This window comes from Protopterus annectens, chromosome 1.part0 (genome assembly GCF_019279795.1).
Source record: "Protopterus annectens isolate FY-2018-M chromosome 1.part0, PAN1.0, whole genome shotgun sequence".
Classification (NCBI taxonomy): Eukaryota; Metazoa; Chordata; order Ceratodontiformes; family Protopteridae; genus Protopterus; species Protopterus annectens.
In genome coordinates, this window is record NC_056725.1 from 1,283,412,072 (window position 1) to 1,283,431,048 (window position 18,977).

Sequence of the window (18,977 nt, forward strand, 5' to 3'; positions counted from 1 at the left end):
CTACCACACTACTGAAAACACATATCAAACCTACTAATGACTGTAAAAAGAAAGCACATTCTTTTTGTGATATTTATAGTACGCCCCTCCCCATAACACTAGCCTATAATTTGTCTATTTAGTGGTAGTGTTTCAGAAAGGGTGTTTTTTTTTACTTTAAAGTATAGTGTTAGGTTTAGGGTGACCACGTATTACTAAGGTAGGCAAAGGAGGTGAAGTCTACCCCTATAACACTACCACAAAAGACGACACACACAGGCATCAACACATAAAACTATCCCTTTACCTAAGCCTTACCCTCAAACACACACCTACTCACACATTAAATCTATCCTTCTCCCTAACCCTTACTCTAACCATAACCCACAAACATTCATGTGCATACAGTCCTTCCAATATACATCCCACTTACCTGTTACAACAAAGCACACATCTGATGAAACTTTCTCTCGATAAACTAGACATTTGAAAAAATAACCCTGTACTTCTGTCTGTCAACTTCCAGAACATACGACCAAACACACTGCATTCTCACATACACATACACACACACACACGCACACACACGCGCGCGCGCGCACACACACACACACACACACACACAATAACATGCACTATAAAGACTAACATAATATCCAACAGGATTTACAACTTATGTAGTAGTAATTAAGATTTTGTGAGGAACAATTCTCTGGTAAACATGCTACCCATTATCAGTGATTTTATGACAGTGAGCTAATAGACAATCACAGCAACGATCATTTTGAACAATTACAAATGCGAACACATTAATACGTCACTGACTACAAGACCTTAGAAGATCAGACGAAGAGCACAATTACCAAACATCTGTGTGTGTATCCACCACTCACTGAACCTCAACCTAGATATGCACTAATGAGTCATTCCTATGACCTCCATCAAGTTTTCTGCCTCAGATTCCCATGAAAGCGATTTCATGGTGGCCACTGTTTCTGTGAAAAAGTCTGATGTTTAATTCTCCCCTTCTGACTTTAAAAGGGCAATCCTTTTAGCACCCTCATTTCTCACACTGACAAGATCATCTTTCCATTCCATGTGGTTTTATAGGTAGCTTATAGTAGAAACAATGCCTAAAATAGATCTCATTTTATCTATAACTTCTTGCAAGGAAGGTGTTTATCTCCAATTTATTTCCTAGTATGACTTCCCTTCCATTTCTTTCTCTCTGAGTAACAATTATCCATCATAACAGTCTCTCTGAAACACCGCAGTGTTTCGCTTTGTAGGCACCACCTCTAGAATAAAATGTAGTATCTTTTTACAGATCTGTCCCTTTTCAGAAGCAACCTGGGAGCTCTGACTGGTTAAATGACTTGCTTAGAGACACACAGTGGGCAAACCAGTGGCTGTATGAATCAAACTCTGTGCCTTTAACTAGAAGCAGCAGCCTGTTAACATCTCAGAGCATTACTTTTTTGTACTGCCTGATTCCTAACATGGACTGATAAGGAGCATGTCGTAACAAGATAACTTCCACATTATTGAATGCAAACACATTTGTCATAACACTTTGGAAGCTCCCACTGCATACATCAGCACTATCCTGAATGGTTCAAGATATTTATGAGAATCACAAAGCACTCCTTCTGTTAATCCAGTTTGCAAGTGCCATATAATAAGTTTGCAAGACTTTGTCTTTCTGCAACAGTTCTTCACTTCTTGGTAGCAAAGGTTTGACCTAATCTGACTTTGTGTGTCTGATAAATTCTATATCCTGACTCACTTAATATAGCTTAGTTTACTTCACCATTTCCTTTCCAACCACTCCTAAATTGGAATAATCTACAAATAAACTAGTACCACTCCTAATTTGGAATAATCTACAAATAACCCAGTACATGTCCACCAGTAATATTTAAACAAACATTTACAAAACAGAATGCAAGATAATTCCCAGTTTACTGCACTCTGCCTCTATTCACTGAATAAGTTGTTTTCACATTGTCACGTTTCCTCCATAAAAGCACTGTGGAACAAGTTAGCATACTTTAAGTAGTCTATTTTTTCATTCACTCATTTATAAAACTGTCAATCTATAAGCTCTATTTTAAAGTCATTCTTATGGCAAGAAAAAAATCAAGCAACCAAGACATTCAAAATTTTTTTGTGCGAAAATACTCACCTCCTTGGCCGCAAAAGGAAATCTTTAAATGTGTATGGCCGCTCCATGTTTGGGTCTTCAGTCTGCAGAATTAAAAATACATTAAATCACTTAGTTTTATTTCAGAATGGGTAACTATGTTAAGCTACACTTCCATACTCTGGATAACAGAAAAGATCAAACACTTGGGAAAACAAGAAAGAAAGACATGTAAAATATTAGAAACCATAATTACTGCACTTAACCCACATATCGTAATAATACACTGCATTACAAGTACACATACAGTCCCATTAAATGCCTGTTAAAGACACTTAAAGCAAAATTTTAAAGTTCAAAAGAAATTTGCAAACTAATCTACAGCAGCAAACTTGTGCTCAATTCAAATATTTGTGATACACTACTGTGGCCAAGTAAGTCTTACTGTTACAGTCAAGGAGCAATGAATCTGATGACAAGGGAAGCATCAGCAATCCACATCAGAAAAATCTGGCTATCACACAGCCTACATTTCTTTAAACAAATGTTTTTGTGATTCAAAACTGCCACTTTCTTGAGGTTGTGGAAACCTATAGATTATATATAATTATCAGAATTAATGGAAACAGCGTAATCCGCACGGGGGAGCTATTCCCCCACAGAAAATGATGATTTAGAGTTTTTGATCTGTTCCTGGAATATGAGAAAGGGACTTGACTCGGTCTGTTAACTGTTGCTGAATCAAAGATGGATGAGCTACAGTTCAAAAGCCAGTCACAAATCCTAAATAAACAGATAGGGAAAATATAGATGCTTACACAAACTGATAAAGTATCTTTCAGGGACACAAAGGCTCAATGCACAACTAAAGTTAATAGGAGAAAAAATGTGGCAAATGTCCTGAGGCAGGGAATGTCTGGGCCAAAAAAAAAAAAAAAAGCATTTATAAGCTGTAAAGCAAAGCACCATGACACATGTACAAGGATTCTCATGAAATGACTGAGATCTGATAAGCTATTGGGATATTAAGGTAAGGAATGGGTCAAACCAAGGGCTTCATACTTAACTGTTGATTATAACCTGTTGACAACCACCACACCTTGAGCCAAGTCTGTTTACATACTGCAATGCAGTAAATGACCAGAAACTTTAAATAACTTCAAATGGCTATGCTGGAAAATGCTTTGGAAATATGCACATTTTTGTAAAACAGCATTACTGGCAAATTTTCTCCACAGGTAACAGTAAATATGAATTCCAGGCAGAAAAATATTGAGCCAGCAAAACAGTGAGACTGGAATCAAATATTTATTATTTAAGTATTAAAACACATAACCAAACCGGTTTCGGCTGGTAAGCAAGACAGCCTTCATCAGTGTGAAGTCAAATACATATCCATTTGTCTTATATACCTACATAAGACACAATACAACTTTGGTTGCTCTAAAATTGCTCATTTAATCCAGGTGGGAGCAACCCATCTAACTTGATAATCCATTTCTTCTCTTTAGAGTCCAAAATGGAATGCAACCCTGTTTTGTTTAATTTATTCCCTTTAACTATGTCAATTATCATAAATATAAAACTGGCAGATGTATGTGTTACACAATGCTTATGTAATGCACTTCTAGATTTTTTATTTTTAATGTCACTCATATGCTCCGAGATCCTCAGCCTAAGCGGATGTGATGTTTGGCCAATGTAAAAGGAGCCACAACTGCATGTGGCTAAATAAATTAGCCATTCGCTACTGCAATTTGCAAAAAATTTTACATCATATACAATACCACAATTTTTGTTCGTGAATTGTTTTGATTTAAGTAATTTGTTACAGTGAGTGCAATGGCCGCATGGGAAGCATCCTGTGAGTGGTTCACCTGAAATGGTGGTTTGTATCTCCTGATAAGGTGTTCTTAGGTGTGAGTGTTTATAATGACTAAAGAAAGACACAAGATTCCTACCTTTACGAAAAGAAAAAGAACACCTATCTGGTAGCATGTGTGCTAGATTCAGATCACATTGTAGAATGTTCCAATGCCTGTGTACACTAGCGATGAGTGCATCAGAATTCCTACCGTATGTTGTAACAAATCTCAAAGTTTCTGAAGTCTGTTGGTTCATGTTTCTTATACACCAAAAGATCAACCCTCCTAAGTGTATTGGACCAATTACTGGCCTGCAGAACATGTCCCATCCGATATCCCCTGGACTTAAATCTGTGTGTCAGATCATGCCTAAGTTCCTGAAAAGTAGATTCTTGACAGCAGATCCGTCTCATTCTGGTATATTGAGATTTGGGGATGTTTTTGGCTATGTGTGGAGGATGAAAGCTGGATGCATGGAGGATGGTGTTATACTGTTGATATTTCCAGAACACCTTCGTACTTAAAGTATTATCAGGTGATCTGGTAATGGTGACATCAAGAAACGCAATAGTATCCACATCATAATTGACCGTGAAGTATAAACCCCATTTGTTCTCATTGAGGTAGTTAATAAACTCCATCAGATATTCCGCATCCATCCTCCATACTATCCAGCAATCATCCAAATACTGTCTCCAAATGTGGATACATGCAACCAGCTTTCAACCTCCACACATAGCCAAAAACATCTCTAAATCTCAATATATCAGAATGAGACGGATCTGCTCTCAAGAATCTACTTTTCAGGAACATAGGCATGATCTGTCACATAGATTTAAGTCCAGGGGATATCGGATGGGACATGTTCTGCAGGCCAGAAATTGGTCCAATACACTTAGGAGGGATGATCTTTTGGTGTACAAGAAACATAAACAACAGACTTCAGAAACCTATTACACTTGTTACAACATACGGTAGGAATTCTGATGCACTCATCACTAGTGTACACAGGCATTGGAACATTCTACAATGTGATCTAAATCTAGCAGACATGCTACCAGATAGGTGTTATTTTTCTTTTCGTAAAGGTAGGAACCTTGCTTCTTTCTTTAGTCATTACAAACACTCACACCTAAGAACACCTTATCAGGGGATACAAACCACCACTTCAGGTGAACCACTCACAGGATGCTTCCCAATGCGGCCACTGCACTCACTGTAACAAATTACTTAAATCAAAACAATTCACAAGCAAAAATTGTGGTATTGTTTATGATGTAAAATATTTTCAAATTGCAGTAGCGAATGGCTAATTTACTTAGCCACATGCAGTTGTGGCTCCTTTTACATTGGCCAAACATCATGTCCGCTTAGGCTGAGGATCTCGGAGCATATGAGTGACATTAAAAATAAAAAATCTAGAAGTGCATTATATAAGCATCGTGTAACACATACATCTGCCAGTTTTATGTTTATGATAATTGACATAGTTAAAGGGAATTAAGTAAACAAAACAGGGTTGCATTCCATTTTGGACTCTAAAAAGAAGAAATGGATTGTCAAGTTAGGTGGGTTGTTCCCACCTGGATTAAATGAGCAATTTTAGAGCAACCAATGGGGAGTTGTATTGTGTTGTATGTAGGTATAGAAGACAAATGGATATGTATTTGACTTCACACTGATGAAGGCTATGTTGCTTACCAGCCAAAACCAGTTTGATTATTTGTTTTAATACTTAAATAATAAATATTATTTGATTCCAGTCTCACTATTTTGCTGGCTCAATATTTTTCTGCCTGGAATTCATTTTGGTGGAGCCGTGCAATTGCTTTCCGTGCAGGAAGACCCCTTTTTGATGTTAAACAGTAAATATGAACCACAGATGTTATTTCTGTGTTTAAAATGCTGAAACTGCAACCATGAGACTTGGAATACTGATCGTAAATCTAATAAGAAATTCAAACTGCATTTAGAAACAGATAACAGACACAGTTACTTCAAAGATACAGAACAAGTGGACAACTTAACTTACTCAATCATCTACAATGCAGTTCACTAATATTAACTAGCTATTAACACTACACTAGACCCAGCAATGTTTTGTGTGTGTGTGTGTGTGTGTGTGTGTGTGTGTGCGTGTGTGTGTGTGTGTGTGTGTATATATATATATATATGTATATATATGTGCTATACATACTTCCCACTACTAACCTCTCCAAACTAAAAGCAGCTATCTAAATTTTTGTAATTCGCTATCTCTTTTACATAAGCAACTAGTCACTAACATCAAACACATACTTTAATGTTAATACTGTGTGCAGTTTATATTGCTTACCTGTCTCATTTACAACACTGTTTTACAAACTTGGCTATCTTTCAGACTACACTATTTTCTTCTCTGTCCATACTGCTGATTGTAACACAGCTTGTGCAAGTGTTTATTTACATCAAAACAATTGCTTTAGTACCCCCTTGTGTGTGTGCCTCAGTTCTCTCAGACATACAACCCTCACACCATTATCATGCTGCACTTCTGAATTAACTTATTCTTTCAGCTACAACCTGTTACATTCTGCCAGTCTTCCTTGTTTCTCACATGTATTTGTAGTTAACCAGGTACAGTTTATAACACAGACCTGATCCATAATGTACAGCTCTCTCACCTACCAATGCTATCAACAAAATGCATTTCTAATGAGACATACACAGGTTCATAGGTAGGTACTAGGCTATTGGCCCCAGGGCCTATATAAGCCTAGCCAAAAGGTACCATGGCATTCGCCACTCAAGAAAATTATTGTCCTGTGCCACTGTTGAGCAGAGCCTCAGATGTGATCCCCGGGGTGAATCTCCTATCTCCCATCCAATCATCAAGATTTTTCTTGAAGAGTACTAATGAGGAACTTTGTTTGATACAGAAAGGTAGTTTGTTCCAGAGTATGGGAAGTCTCTGGGACAAGAATCTATCCCTCAAGCATGTTCTGTTATTGTGGTGACGAGGTTTAGGTTCCTAGAGTGTTTAGCTTGTAGGGATTGGGATTGTGGAGCATGTCTAAAAGCTCTGGGTTTGACATAGCTTTGTGTGTTAGGCAGAGATTGCCTCTGAGTAGGCGATATGTGACAGAGTAAAGCTGCAGTTTTTTGAGACGGTCTGCGTAGAGTATCTGTTTGAGGCCGGTAATCCTCTTTGTGAGGTACTTCTGCGGCCTTTCCAGTTGTTGTAGATGTCTTGTGTGGTACATACCAAAAGAGGCATTGTACTCTATAATGGGTCTAATGAGTGACGCGTAGAGGGGAACAATGACCTCTTTTTTCCTGGATGAGAAACCTTTTGTGATGAGGTGTGCCACATAGAAGGATTTCCTAACTACAGTGATGATGTGATTATCAAAGGAGCGACTACTGTCCCCCTGTGTCCCAAGGTCTCATCACACTTTCGGTGTTAAGTAGACTACTGCCTATGTAGTAGTTCATGGGTACAGAGTTTTTACCAAAAGGGAAGGCAATGCACTTTTTGGCATTGAGCTTGAGGCTATGGCTTTGACACCAGGCATCTGTCTCAGTGAGGCCCTTTTGTAGGATGTCCACATCTTTTGGAGTTTTGATTATGGCTCCTAGTTTGCAGTCATCTGCAAACTTCGTTAGCCAAAGACCTTCTGTGTTAGCCTGTACTTCAGAGAAGTAGATACCACACAGGAGAGGACCCAGGACTGAACCCTGTGGTACTCCACTTGTCACTGGTCTGAAGTTGGATTTGGAGTCTGCTACTTTCACAGTGTGGGTTCTGTCAGTGAGCCAGTTGGCAACCCATCTGGTGACATAGGGAATTATACCTAGTTTAGTGAGTTTATCTATAATTCCAGAGTGGGGGATGGTGTCAAAAGCCTTGGCGAGATCTAGACAGGCTGTGTGAACCACCTTACCCTCATCTATGGCTTTGTTGACTGCTTCAAAGAAGTCCATCAGGTTTAGGAGAAATGATCTGCCTTTTACAAACCCAAGCTGGGTGGGGTCCCGAGTTTGGAGATTACCAATGTCATCGTTTACAAGTTCCATGATGATACGTTCCATAGCCTTGCAGACCAGGCTCGTTAGGTTAATGGGGCACATTATTAGTGTATTACTAAAGCTCATACTTAGCTTTCTCTTATCTGGTATTTGCATATTCTGCATTACTGTACAACTGGTAAAGTACGACTGCTTCATCTTACTTGTTAAATTCTGCACATTTAAGCTAAGTTTAGCTGTTTTCCTTTATCAAATTATCCTGTATCACTGTGTAGTAGCTGAAATGAAACTGCTCTATTTTTATGTTGCTTGATTTGCTACACCTATAAATCTGTGCTTCTTTTTTCTTATTTTGCCATGCTGAACATCTCTTGTAATATGTGCAATGCATCTTCTGTGCTGTGCTAATTATGTATATATTTACATTGCTACTCTACCTAATGCACTTTCTGTGTTAATATTTTGTCGTCTGTACTTTGTATTTTTGCTGTGTTACAATATGATGTATGTTACATTTTGTATTGCCTATGACACCTGGGTTGTGGCTGAAAAGGGACCTCAGTCCAGTGTATAACCCAGTAAAGACAATTATAGAAGAAAATAAAGTATAGTCACACTCAGTGACCAGCTTCCTTCACAGTGCAGAGCCTGTGGTCACTTCATCCATCCCTAACTCAGACACTGAAGAAGCTCTGCCAAAAGGCACAATTCTCGAACATTTCCACTGAGAATACTGTCATTTACAACATAAGCAAGTTTAACATGAAGACCCTCTCTAAACAACTTTACTACTACCACTCAAATACTCATGTTTCTATTTTCCTATTTCCAAACTTCCCTCTAACATTTATCATCATCCTCAACAACCTTTCTCCCTCCCATACAGCTTTGCAATATATATTCATGCTCAGACTCCTCCCCAACAGTAACTATCCATTATTCTACATTTTAACTTCTACTTCACCCAAACAGACCCTCAGTACTTCCTAGCTTAACTACATCCTCATACTCTATCCTTTCAAATCCTTCTATTTCTTGCATTTCAGAAACATTAACAGAAGATACCAGGACAATATAATTCTCTTCCATCATGGAAAATACTTTCTACCAGCTTTCTAGCTCCACCACCACTAAATATCCACAAACTAAGTCTCCTCCTTATCTCTATATTTGTCTAAAGCCTTCTACACAGTTTGTCACAGCAAATTTCTACTTCAAATGTCCTCACTAGGTCTATTTCAGCCCACCCTTCCATGGTTCAAAAGCTGCTTGTCCAATAGGTCTCAGGAAGTAAAATGGCACTCTACCCTCTCTCCTTACTTCCCAGTAACCACCGGTGTACGATAAGGGTCTATCCTTGGTTCCTTCCTCTAACATTCTCACCAACATTCTTCACATATGCATATAACAGGCCTCCTTAATATGATACGCAGATAACTACACATTCTTATGCAGTTCAGACAACCTGGCACATCTCCACAAACATATTCAGGAAGCTTTAACAGCCACTGAAGTATGGCTTTGTAACACACAAGTCATGCTCAAAAAAAAAAACAACTTTTTTTCCTATCCCTCTCATGAAAAAAAATTTTAAATCTTCTCGCTTAACAATATGACCACTGAAGTCACTTCTCATAGTGAATTATGAGACCATAGTGGATGACAATCTTAAATACGACCTGTGACGATTAAGGAGAGATGGGCGAAGGCTGCCAGCCTAGTCAAATAAAATTTGATATATAATTCTGGCATTTGTAAATAAATGTAAAAATACAGGCATGTTTTCTTGAGTGTAAAAGTATACGGTGAAATGTGGAACTGCAAAATATGTGATAACATTGCACTCTACTGGCCCAGTGAAGCATGTTGTGACCCTTTCATGTTAGAATTCGGCTCCAGTGAGTCTGGATAAAGGTTTCATTCCCATTGATTTAAGGCTAAATTTTATGACCAGAATTTACATATGGAAGGTGCTTTATTGCTCTGGTTTCTGCTAGAGCGTATATGTGAAATGCCTTGTATTGCTGTAAATTTCTGAGCAGGTGTTAGACTGCTAAATAATGCAGTTTGTGGCCTGAGAAAACCTAAGTGTCAAAATGATGTAATTTGGGAGGGCCTCAGCAGAGCTGTTGGTTAGTGTTTAAAAACTATTGTTCAGTGAGAGACTAAGCATTTTGATCTTGGATATCTAACTCAGCACTCTGCCTATGCTCACATGTAAGTTTTAGTACTGTGATTTCTTGTAGGAATAGTTGAAGCTAGTAAAGATTAATTAGGTATTTTTCTTTGAAATCAGACCTGTACTACTGTATTATTTTAAGTTTCTGTGTGATCTCTGAACTCTTAGATATCTCTGTGGTGTAGTAGTTTTGTCTTGTGTTTTAATTACTTACTATTAAATATTTTAAAACCCTCTACCTGTGGCTGGTTTATGTAGAGATAAAGCATGCTTTAGAGTAAATTATATATTTATAGAGTTTATTGTAATAAGCCCTTCCAATAAGCCTTGAGACTGATTAGTCATACTACCACTGGATTATAATATTGTACAGTAATAACTGGACACCCTTTTCAGGGCCTTTTAGTAGCTGATAATTAACAGGGTGGTGGCAGGAATTACTACCGTATGGTCTGGGTAATAGGGGCACAGCTGGAGATCCTGTGCCAGCCTTTTCCCAGGAAAGTATGTGTGGTTCTGTTTCTAAGGATGTTAGTGTGTGTGCTTTGTGTGTGTGTGTGTGTGTGTGTGTGTGTGTGTGTGTGTGTGTGTGTGTGTGTGTGTGTGTGTGTGTGTGTGTGTATCAGCTACCTGGGCAGAGACATGAAGCACTGGTTGGACAGAAAGGGTACTGGAGGTTTTAGCTTGCCCAGTTAGGCTGAGACTTGGACGCTATAACTGTGCCAGTGGGGAGTCTTATTGGGGACCTGGTGAGCAAAGGAGCAACCAGCCCCAGACTGACTGTGATCTCTGTGTGCACTTAAGGGAAATTGTACTTTACTGTGGGTATTAGTTATCCTTTCCTATTCTCGGAGACTACCTCCCTGGTGTTAGTGGTGAGGATTGAGGCTCCTTGATTGCTGGGCCAGGGCACGGCCATCACACGACCTACACATACAAACTTGCATAAAAAACTCTCCAAAAACTAGGGATGCTTCACACAGTCAAAAACATTTCCGCGATGCAACTAAAACTACACTCGCCACTACTTACCTTCTCCCCTCAATACTGTATAGCGCTTTCATTCTTACTAACCTCCAGGCATCGCAACAAACAAAACGTGAACAATGAAGCAACTAAATTTGCAGCAAATACCCACCACTGTATAGCACTAAAAAGACTAAATTGGTTAGAACTGTTCCATTAACTAACATATACACAGCTTCTTTCCACCCAATAAATTATCCAGCATCCATCTGCTTGTCCAGCACTAAATACCATTCTATACAATTATGTTCCCACTCAGTCATTACAATCCAATGACCATACCCCCCCAGTCCACAAACCTGTTGAATCTACTCGGCATGGTATGTACACATACCATGTTGCTAAGGCCTGGAACTCCCTTATCTGCATCCATAAGGTCAATACCCTCCCATCCTTCAAAAGCATTCTGAAATGAATTACTAGCCAAAATCTTGCTCTGTTCTTGTCTCATCATCTTCTTTCGGTTGTTCCCACTAGGGGTCGCCACAGCGGGTCATCTGTTTCCATTTCTCCCTGTCCTAGACAGCTTGCTCTGTCACACCAACCACCTGTATGTCCTCTCTCACCACATCCATAAACCTTATCTTAGGCCTTCCTCTTTTCCTGTTACCTGGTAGTTTCATCCTTAGCATATTTTTCCCAATATATTCAGCATCCCTCCTGAGCACATGTCCAAACCAATGTAATCTTGCCTCTCTTGCTTTTTCTCCAAACCTTCCAACCTGGGCTGACCCTCTATTATACCTATTCCTAATCCTGCCCACCCTCCTCACACCCAGTGCAAATCTTAACATCTTTAACTCTGCCACATCCAGCTCTAACTTCTGTCTTTTTGTCAGTGCCACTGTTTCCAACCCATACAACATAGCTTGTCTAACTTCAGGAAAAAATTATATCCCTAAATATGAAAGAGTACCTATTCATACCTTACACTACCTTACTCTGCCTTCTTCATTCATTTCCTTACTTTAATCAGTTTCTCTCCCCAACTCTCTAACTAAATATGCCACAACCTTGTTTTTTTCTCCCACTTCATGCTGCAATTCCTGTTTGTATTATACTGATTTACATTTAATTTCTCTAAACTGACTAAAATTTCTCTAAATACTAAATCATTGTGATACAAGTTGTATCAATTCTTATCAATTCTTAATCAATGTACATCACAAATACAAGCAGAGTGCTCTATCCCCCTTCCACTTCCGCCTTGACGACATCACTTCCGCCCAGAGAAAATGAGAATCAGCAAGACGGAGAGGCGCGCTTGCCAGTAGATACAGTAACCAGCTCTGCTCAGTTATTAGCATATAAGGAGCCGGTCGTGAGGAGAAAGACTCCAATACTAGAACACACTTCCCAGTCAACAAGTGAAAATGATTCAGTGCTCCATTTTCCGTTGCCGTTTCGTCCACTCGATCGACAACCATGCAGCCCACAGTACAAAGGCATAAAACGGAAGACATCAGGCGAACAGTTCGAGTTTCAGAAGAAGACGGTGAGACCAATACACAGGACTTAATAGTTAAACTTTCACAGTATGTATTAACTTCATCTGAAATATCAATCTTGAATAAGGGACTTTCATTTATTCCCTCACAAAATGTAGATATAAGTGATTTGGTCATAGACATTAAATGTTTCACCAGGAATGTAGCATTAGGTTTGCAGCATGGAAATAATATAGTAGATAGTGAACATGTACCTGCATTCAAGAAACCCTCAGTGTTTATACCTAATTTGCATCCATTATTGGAGAGTTTTGAGAGGGCTTGTATGAAGGATTTTTTTACACTTTTTCAAGATGGAAAACATAATTTAAAACCAGAGTTTCATAATTTAAATGCAGATGAGAGATTAGCATTGAAGAAGTTATAGAATAATGATTCAATAGTGATACGACGTGCTGATAAAAGGGGAGCGATAGTACTGTTAGATCGTGAACACTATGAAACTAGTATCAGTACTATGTTGTCAGACCAAAGCACATATAGACGTTTGATGATATTTCAACTAGATAAAGTTATAAAAGATGTTTACAAAGATCTTTATGATATGTTAATGTGTAGTGTCATAGATAGTGGTTTATATAAGTATTTTCTGATTGAGAAACCATTAGTCCCCACATTTAGGGGTCTTCCCAAAATACACAAAACGCTAGTTAATCCACCGCTTAGACCTATTATTTCAGGGAAAAGGCTGGCTTACAGAGAGCATATCTATTTATTTGGAGAAACAGTTAAGGCCAATAGTAGATTCTACTGATTTGGTTCCAAGAGACACACAACAGTTTCTAGAGAATCTAGCACCCTATAATCTGAATGGTAGGTTGAATGATTCAGATTACATGGTTACTCTAGATGTAACATCACTGTTCACCAGTATACCCAACGATATTGGAGTGGATCTTTTGAAGTTGTATTTAATTCAAAAAGGACTAATAAACAGTCAGGTTATCAGGATTAGCATGTTAATGGATTTAGTCCTTACTAATAAGGTATTTACTTTTGATGGAAACTATTTCCTATAGACTACAGGAGTAGCGATGGGTACACCATGTGCCAACTCTTATGTGAATTTGGTGTTAGCATATTGGGAGTACACTTACGTTCTAGATCACATATTTTCGAAATATATCAAGTATTATAAAAGATTTGTAGACGATGTCCTCCACATTTGGGGAGGTGATTTAGATATTTTAGATGAATTTATATCCCATATTAATGGAACTACTTCTTTCCTTACATTAACAAGTGAGAGATCTCAGGAGAAAATTGAATTCTTAGATGTACTACTTAGGAAAGAACATGGGACAATTAGTACAGATGTCTACAGGAAACCATGTAGAAGGAATGCCCTTCTATATCAAAATAGTATGCATCCACCACATGTACATAGAAACATAGTAAGAAATCAAGTATGGAGATGTTCTCGCTTAATAAGTGATGATGCAGTCTATAGGGAAGCCATTAATGGTATACAGAGAGAGGATATCATAATAGAGATCTAGAAACATTACAGGAAGTTGAATGTGAGGAAAGAGGACAACCATATATTAGAAGGAATAACTATTCATATACAATGCGTAATAATAATAATTTTAGAGCTAAGAGGTTAGCTATTCCCTATACCAACAGGAATAATGCAATAACTGATGTAATCAGGAGGAATTGGGGAATACTATTATTGGATAAGCAAATTAAGGAAGTAGTAGGTACATACCCCAGTTTTAGTTATAGGAATACAAAATCACTAAAAAGGATTCTATGCTATGAGAACAATAGTAAGAAGAGGTTATACTCTTCAAGGAAAGGAACGTTTTCTTGCCATAACTGCAATCAATGTAGTTTCATAGCTAATAAAAAATTTTTTGTACATCCGGATAGGCAAATTAGATATGAATTTAATCATTACGCTGATTATAGGTCTAAGAATGAGGTCTATCTAGCTATGTGTCAAAAATGTAATAATTTTTATGAACAGAACACTTAGAGAAAGGATTAGGGAACATGTTTATGCCATTAACAAAGAAAATGAAGGTAATGCTATAGCAAAACATGTTTTACATAAAGACACAACCCATATTTTTAAGTTCTTAGTAATAGAACTTATACATGCCACAGAGAGGTTAGGCAATATTAGCAATTATAAAGAGGAAGGGAAGTGGATAGTTAGGTTACAAGCGGACAGGGGACATGGTTTGAATGACAGAGTTTCATTGAAACCATTCTTGCTGGATCGAGCCTTAAAACATTAAACCTTTATGAAATAATTATTAATATATTTCTTATATATGCATTCATAATGAATATATATATGCTCTTCTCTGTTTATTGAACGATGCTTAAGTAATTATATTACCTATGAATATAAATGTGTTATTATAAGTATATTTTTCGCATATACAGTTTTTTCATATATAGAGTTGTTCATAGTTTTAGGATACATTAGTGGAACTGATTTATAAGTTATATGTGCATAAGTCTATTAATACAGGTTTCTGTTTTACATGAGAGAATTTTAGAATATATATTTTGTAACTTATTTTCATTTCTTATATATAAGCATATGTATATGATTATTTGTGCTATCAGTACATAAGGAGTGTAACTTTAAGTGCTCTTAGTAAGAGTTTTTATCATGTGATTTTAATTAGGCATTTTATTGGTTCATGATAGAAGTGAAGGTATATTTAAAATTATTTTGAGTTCTTTGTAACTGTTTTTAAGTCTGAAGAAGCACCCTTGGAGATGCGAAAGTGCTTATTTTGTGGAATAAAGAGTATATTTTAAGTTATATTCAGCGGTTTGCTTCGATTGTTGTGGAGTACCTGCCATCCTTTGTTCTAATTTTACACAGTTTTTGTCTGGAGGTACCTTACCCCTGTGGTATTTTCTTTTTCTTCATTTATACTGATTTACATTTAATTTCTCTAAACTGACTAAAATTTCTCTAAATACTAAATCATTGTGATACAAGCTGTATCAATTCTTAATCAATGTTTTCGCATTAAGTCTAATTTGGTATAATTGTTTAAACTACAGATTTTTTAAAACTGTGTTAATGTATTATTTCTGAAGATTGTACAATTATTGTTCTTAAAATGTTTTTGTAACACTTTGGAGATTTTCTCCCTGGGCCTCCACTGAAAATGGACACTACCCTGTTGGACATTCCCAGTAATCAAATGTCAATAACAGATACATAAATAAAAATAACTTGGTTTAAGTAGTGTTGTGGATACATAGATGAATGCCCTGAAGAAAGAAACAATGGTTTACTTTCAAAGTACTAGATCAATAAGAAGGCAGTGTTGTGTAAGATCCTACCATAAGAGTAGATGTCCTCCTTTTCTTTACTCATAATGTGTGGGATCTCCTGTCAAGGACTGGCCAATGTCTGGCCAGTATACCTAAGCTTTTATACCCTCCCTGCCTTGTACTTCAGGCATATGCTCCCTGTGCAGGTGTACAGCATAAAGGTGTATGCACTCTCAATCCTCAGAACTGAAGTGCTCCAGGAGAAAGTACAGTTGTGTACACTTACCATAAATGTAGATGCTCGAGTGCATTCACTGTTGCAGTCATCACATTTGTGTTATCCCTACCAGGGTAGCCCTTGGCCGGCCGAATACCAGAGGCTTAGTATTTCTGTGTCAGTTGCTGTCACTTCAGGACTGACGTCAGGTCGTCAGTATTATAAAGTAAGGCAGTCAACGCCATTATATCAGTTTTTCTTGCCATGTCAGGAGCCCCCAAGTGGCAGCCAGGATATGGTGGAAGAACCCCACCAGTAGAAAGGAAGTACCAAAAAGTTCCTTGTAAGGAGAGAGAGAGAAGAAAATGGGGATGGAGGGAAACCAGGACTGCAACAGTGAATGCACTCGAACATCTACATTTATGGTAAGTGTACACAACTGTACTATGTTCTACATGTTTCACTGTTGCAGTCATCACATTTGGGTTGATTCCCAAAGCTGAGGAAAAGCGTGGAGGCAGTCAAGAAGACTAAGGGCTGGCTAGGATGCCCTGCAAGACTGCAATGGCAAAGCCTTCCCTGGATTTGGAGAAGATAGGCAGGTGGTAATGCTTGGTGAAGTTGTGAACATATGTCCATGTGGCAGCCTCCAGGATGTCCCTGGTGGCGACTCCTCTGAAGAAAGCTGCAAAGGTGGAGGCTGCTCTGGTAGAGAAAGTCCTGACCCCCTTAGGGAGAGGTTTCCCATGTTGCTTGTAACAGAAATGGATACAGTGTGTTATCCATTTGGAAATGGTTTGTTTGGCTATGGCTTTGCCCTCTGCCCCTGCAGCAAAGCTGACTAGCAATTGATCAGTCTTTCTGAATGATTTAGTCTTATCTAGATAGAATCTGAGCTGCCTGTGCACATCTAGAGAGTGCAGGCTCCTTTCCCCCTTGTTTTGTGGGTTAGGGAAAAGGGTGGACAAATGAATTTATTGGCTGAGAGCCACACTGGACACCACTTTGGGCATGAAGAATGGGTTAGTCCTGAGGGACACCCTGTCAGCATGGAAGATGATGAAAGGCTCTACAGCCATGAGTGCTTGTAGCTCGGACACTCTTCTGGCTGAAGTGATGGCCAGAAGCAAGGCTGTCTTCCAGGAAAGAAACTTTAACTCTGCTGAAGATGCTGTTTCAAAGGGGGGGCAGGGTGAGCTTTTCCAACACAAAGTTTAGGTCCCAAGCTGGGGTAGGTGCTCTTCTAGGTGGCCTCAAGTTGCTAGACCCTCTTAGGAACTGTTTGATGAGAGGGTGAGAGAAAAGTGGGTGCTCAGTGAAATGAGCAGAGATAGCAGAGGCATGAATTTTAATAGAGGAAAAGGAGAGACCATCATGTAGCAGATCAGCTAAGTAACCCAGGATGAGAGGTAGGGAGGGCTGTGACGTATCGTCTCCCTTAGCTTGTATCCAAGTGCAGAACCTTTTCCATTTGTCAGCATAAGACTTTCTAGTGCTAGGGCGTCTAGCCTCACGTATAACATCTAAAACCTGTTTGCTGAGGCTGGCAACTTGATCAGTGGTCAGGGAATAAGCCAGGTTGGCAAATTTAGGGTCTGCAATTGTGGATGCATGAATTCTCCTTCCCTCTGGGTCAGGAGTGTTGGGGTCTGAGGGAGATGCCATGGTGGCAGAGGTGACAGGCTGCGCAGCAGTGGGTACCAGTGATGGTGAGGCCAGTCTGGAGCAGTCAAAATTGTCCTCGTTTTTTCCTCCCTTATTTCGAGCAGTACCCTGATATTGAGAGATAGTGGGAGAAATGCATAGACCGAGAGGTTGACCCAGAGGAAGGATATGGCATCCACCTTCCAAGCCCTGCAGTGAGGCTTCCCTGGTGCAGAACTTGCTGAGCTGATGGTTGGAGTGGGAAGCAAAGAGGTCAACCTTCCGGGTACCCCATTTCTGAGTTATTAGGTTGAAGGTTCCTCGGTCTAGCTGCCAGTCGTGTGGGAACAGAAGATTTTTGCTTAAGTTGTCTGCCAGAGAGTTTAGACAACCTGGCAGGAATTGTGCTAACAGGTGGAGTTGTATGACTGAGGCTGTGTGCCAAAGGGTCATGGTGAGCCTGCATAGAGGGTAGGAGTGAATCTCTCCCTGCTTGTTGATATACCACATCACAGTGGTGTTGTCTGCTCTGATCAGGAGAGCTGCTGGGGAGAGAAGGGGCCTGAAAGCTGTCAATGTGTGCTGGACAGCGAATACCTCTTTTTGGTTGATGTGCAGATGTACTTGCTGTGGGCTCCATTGGCCCTGTATGCACCTGCCATCCAGGTGTGCAACCCAGGCATAGTCCGATATGTCTGTTGTGAGGGTCTGGGCAGCAGTGGGTAGTGAGAAAGGTAGTCCCTTGTTGTGGTAGCATGCTGCTGCCCACCAAAGAAAATCTTTCTTTAGGCAAGGTATCATTGGTATAAGAGTTTCCAGGTCTTGAGAGTGTTGACACCAAAGGCTTTTTAGGTACCACTGAAGTTTTCTCATATGCAGTCTGGCATATGGAATGAGTAGAATGCAAGATGCCATGAACCCCAGAGCTTGCAGGATTTTCCTTGTGGATAACCTGGGTCTGGTGGCTAGTTGAGAGAAGTAGGCTGTCAGGAAAGTTTGTTTTTCTGGTGTAAGGAATGCCATCTGGGATGCTGTATCCAGGCTTGCTCCCAGGAATATAATCCTTTGGGTGGGTACTAGTTTGGATTTATTTTCGTTGATAGTGTACCCTAGGGAGATCAGCAGGGACTTTCCAAAAGGCAGATGCTTGAGCAGCTTT

The 18,977-nt window shown here is 39.1% G+C and overlaps 1 protein-coding gene across 6 annotated transcripts in view; it reads right to left on the minus strand.

The window, feature by feature from the left end:
• NEDD4L (NEDD4 like E3 ubiquitin protein ligase) overlaps positions 1–18,977 on the minus strand; it is a 3,335,946-nt gene that overhangs the window by 1,087,460 nt on the left and 2,229,509 nt on the right. For all 6 annotated transcript variants that reach the window (XM_044066167.1, XM_044066169.1, XM_044066164.1 and 3 more), the window contains one exon: positions 2,165–2,226. In XM_044066167.1, coding sequence (XP_043922102.1) covers positions 2,165–2,226 — 62 coding nt within the window. The remainder of the gene's footprint in view (positions 1–2,164; positions 2,227–18,977) is intronic.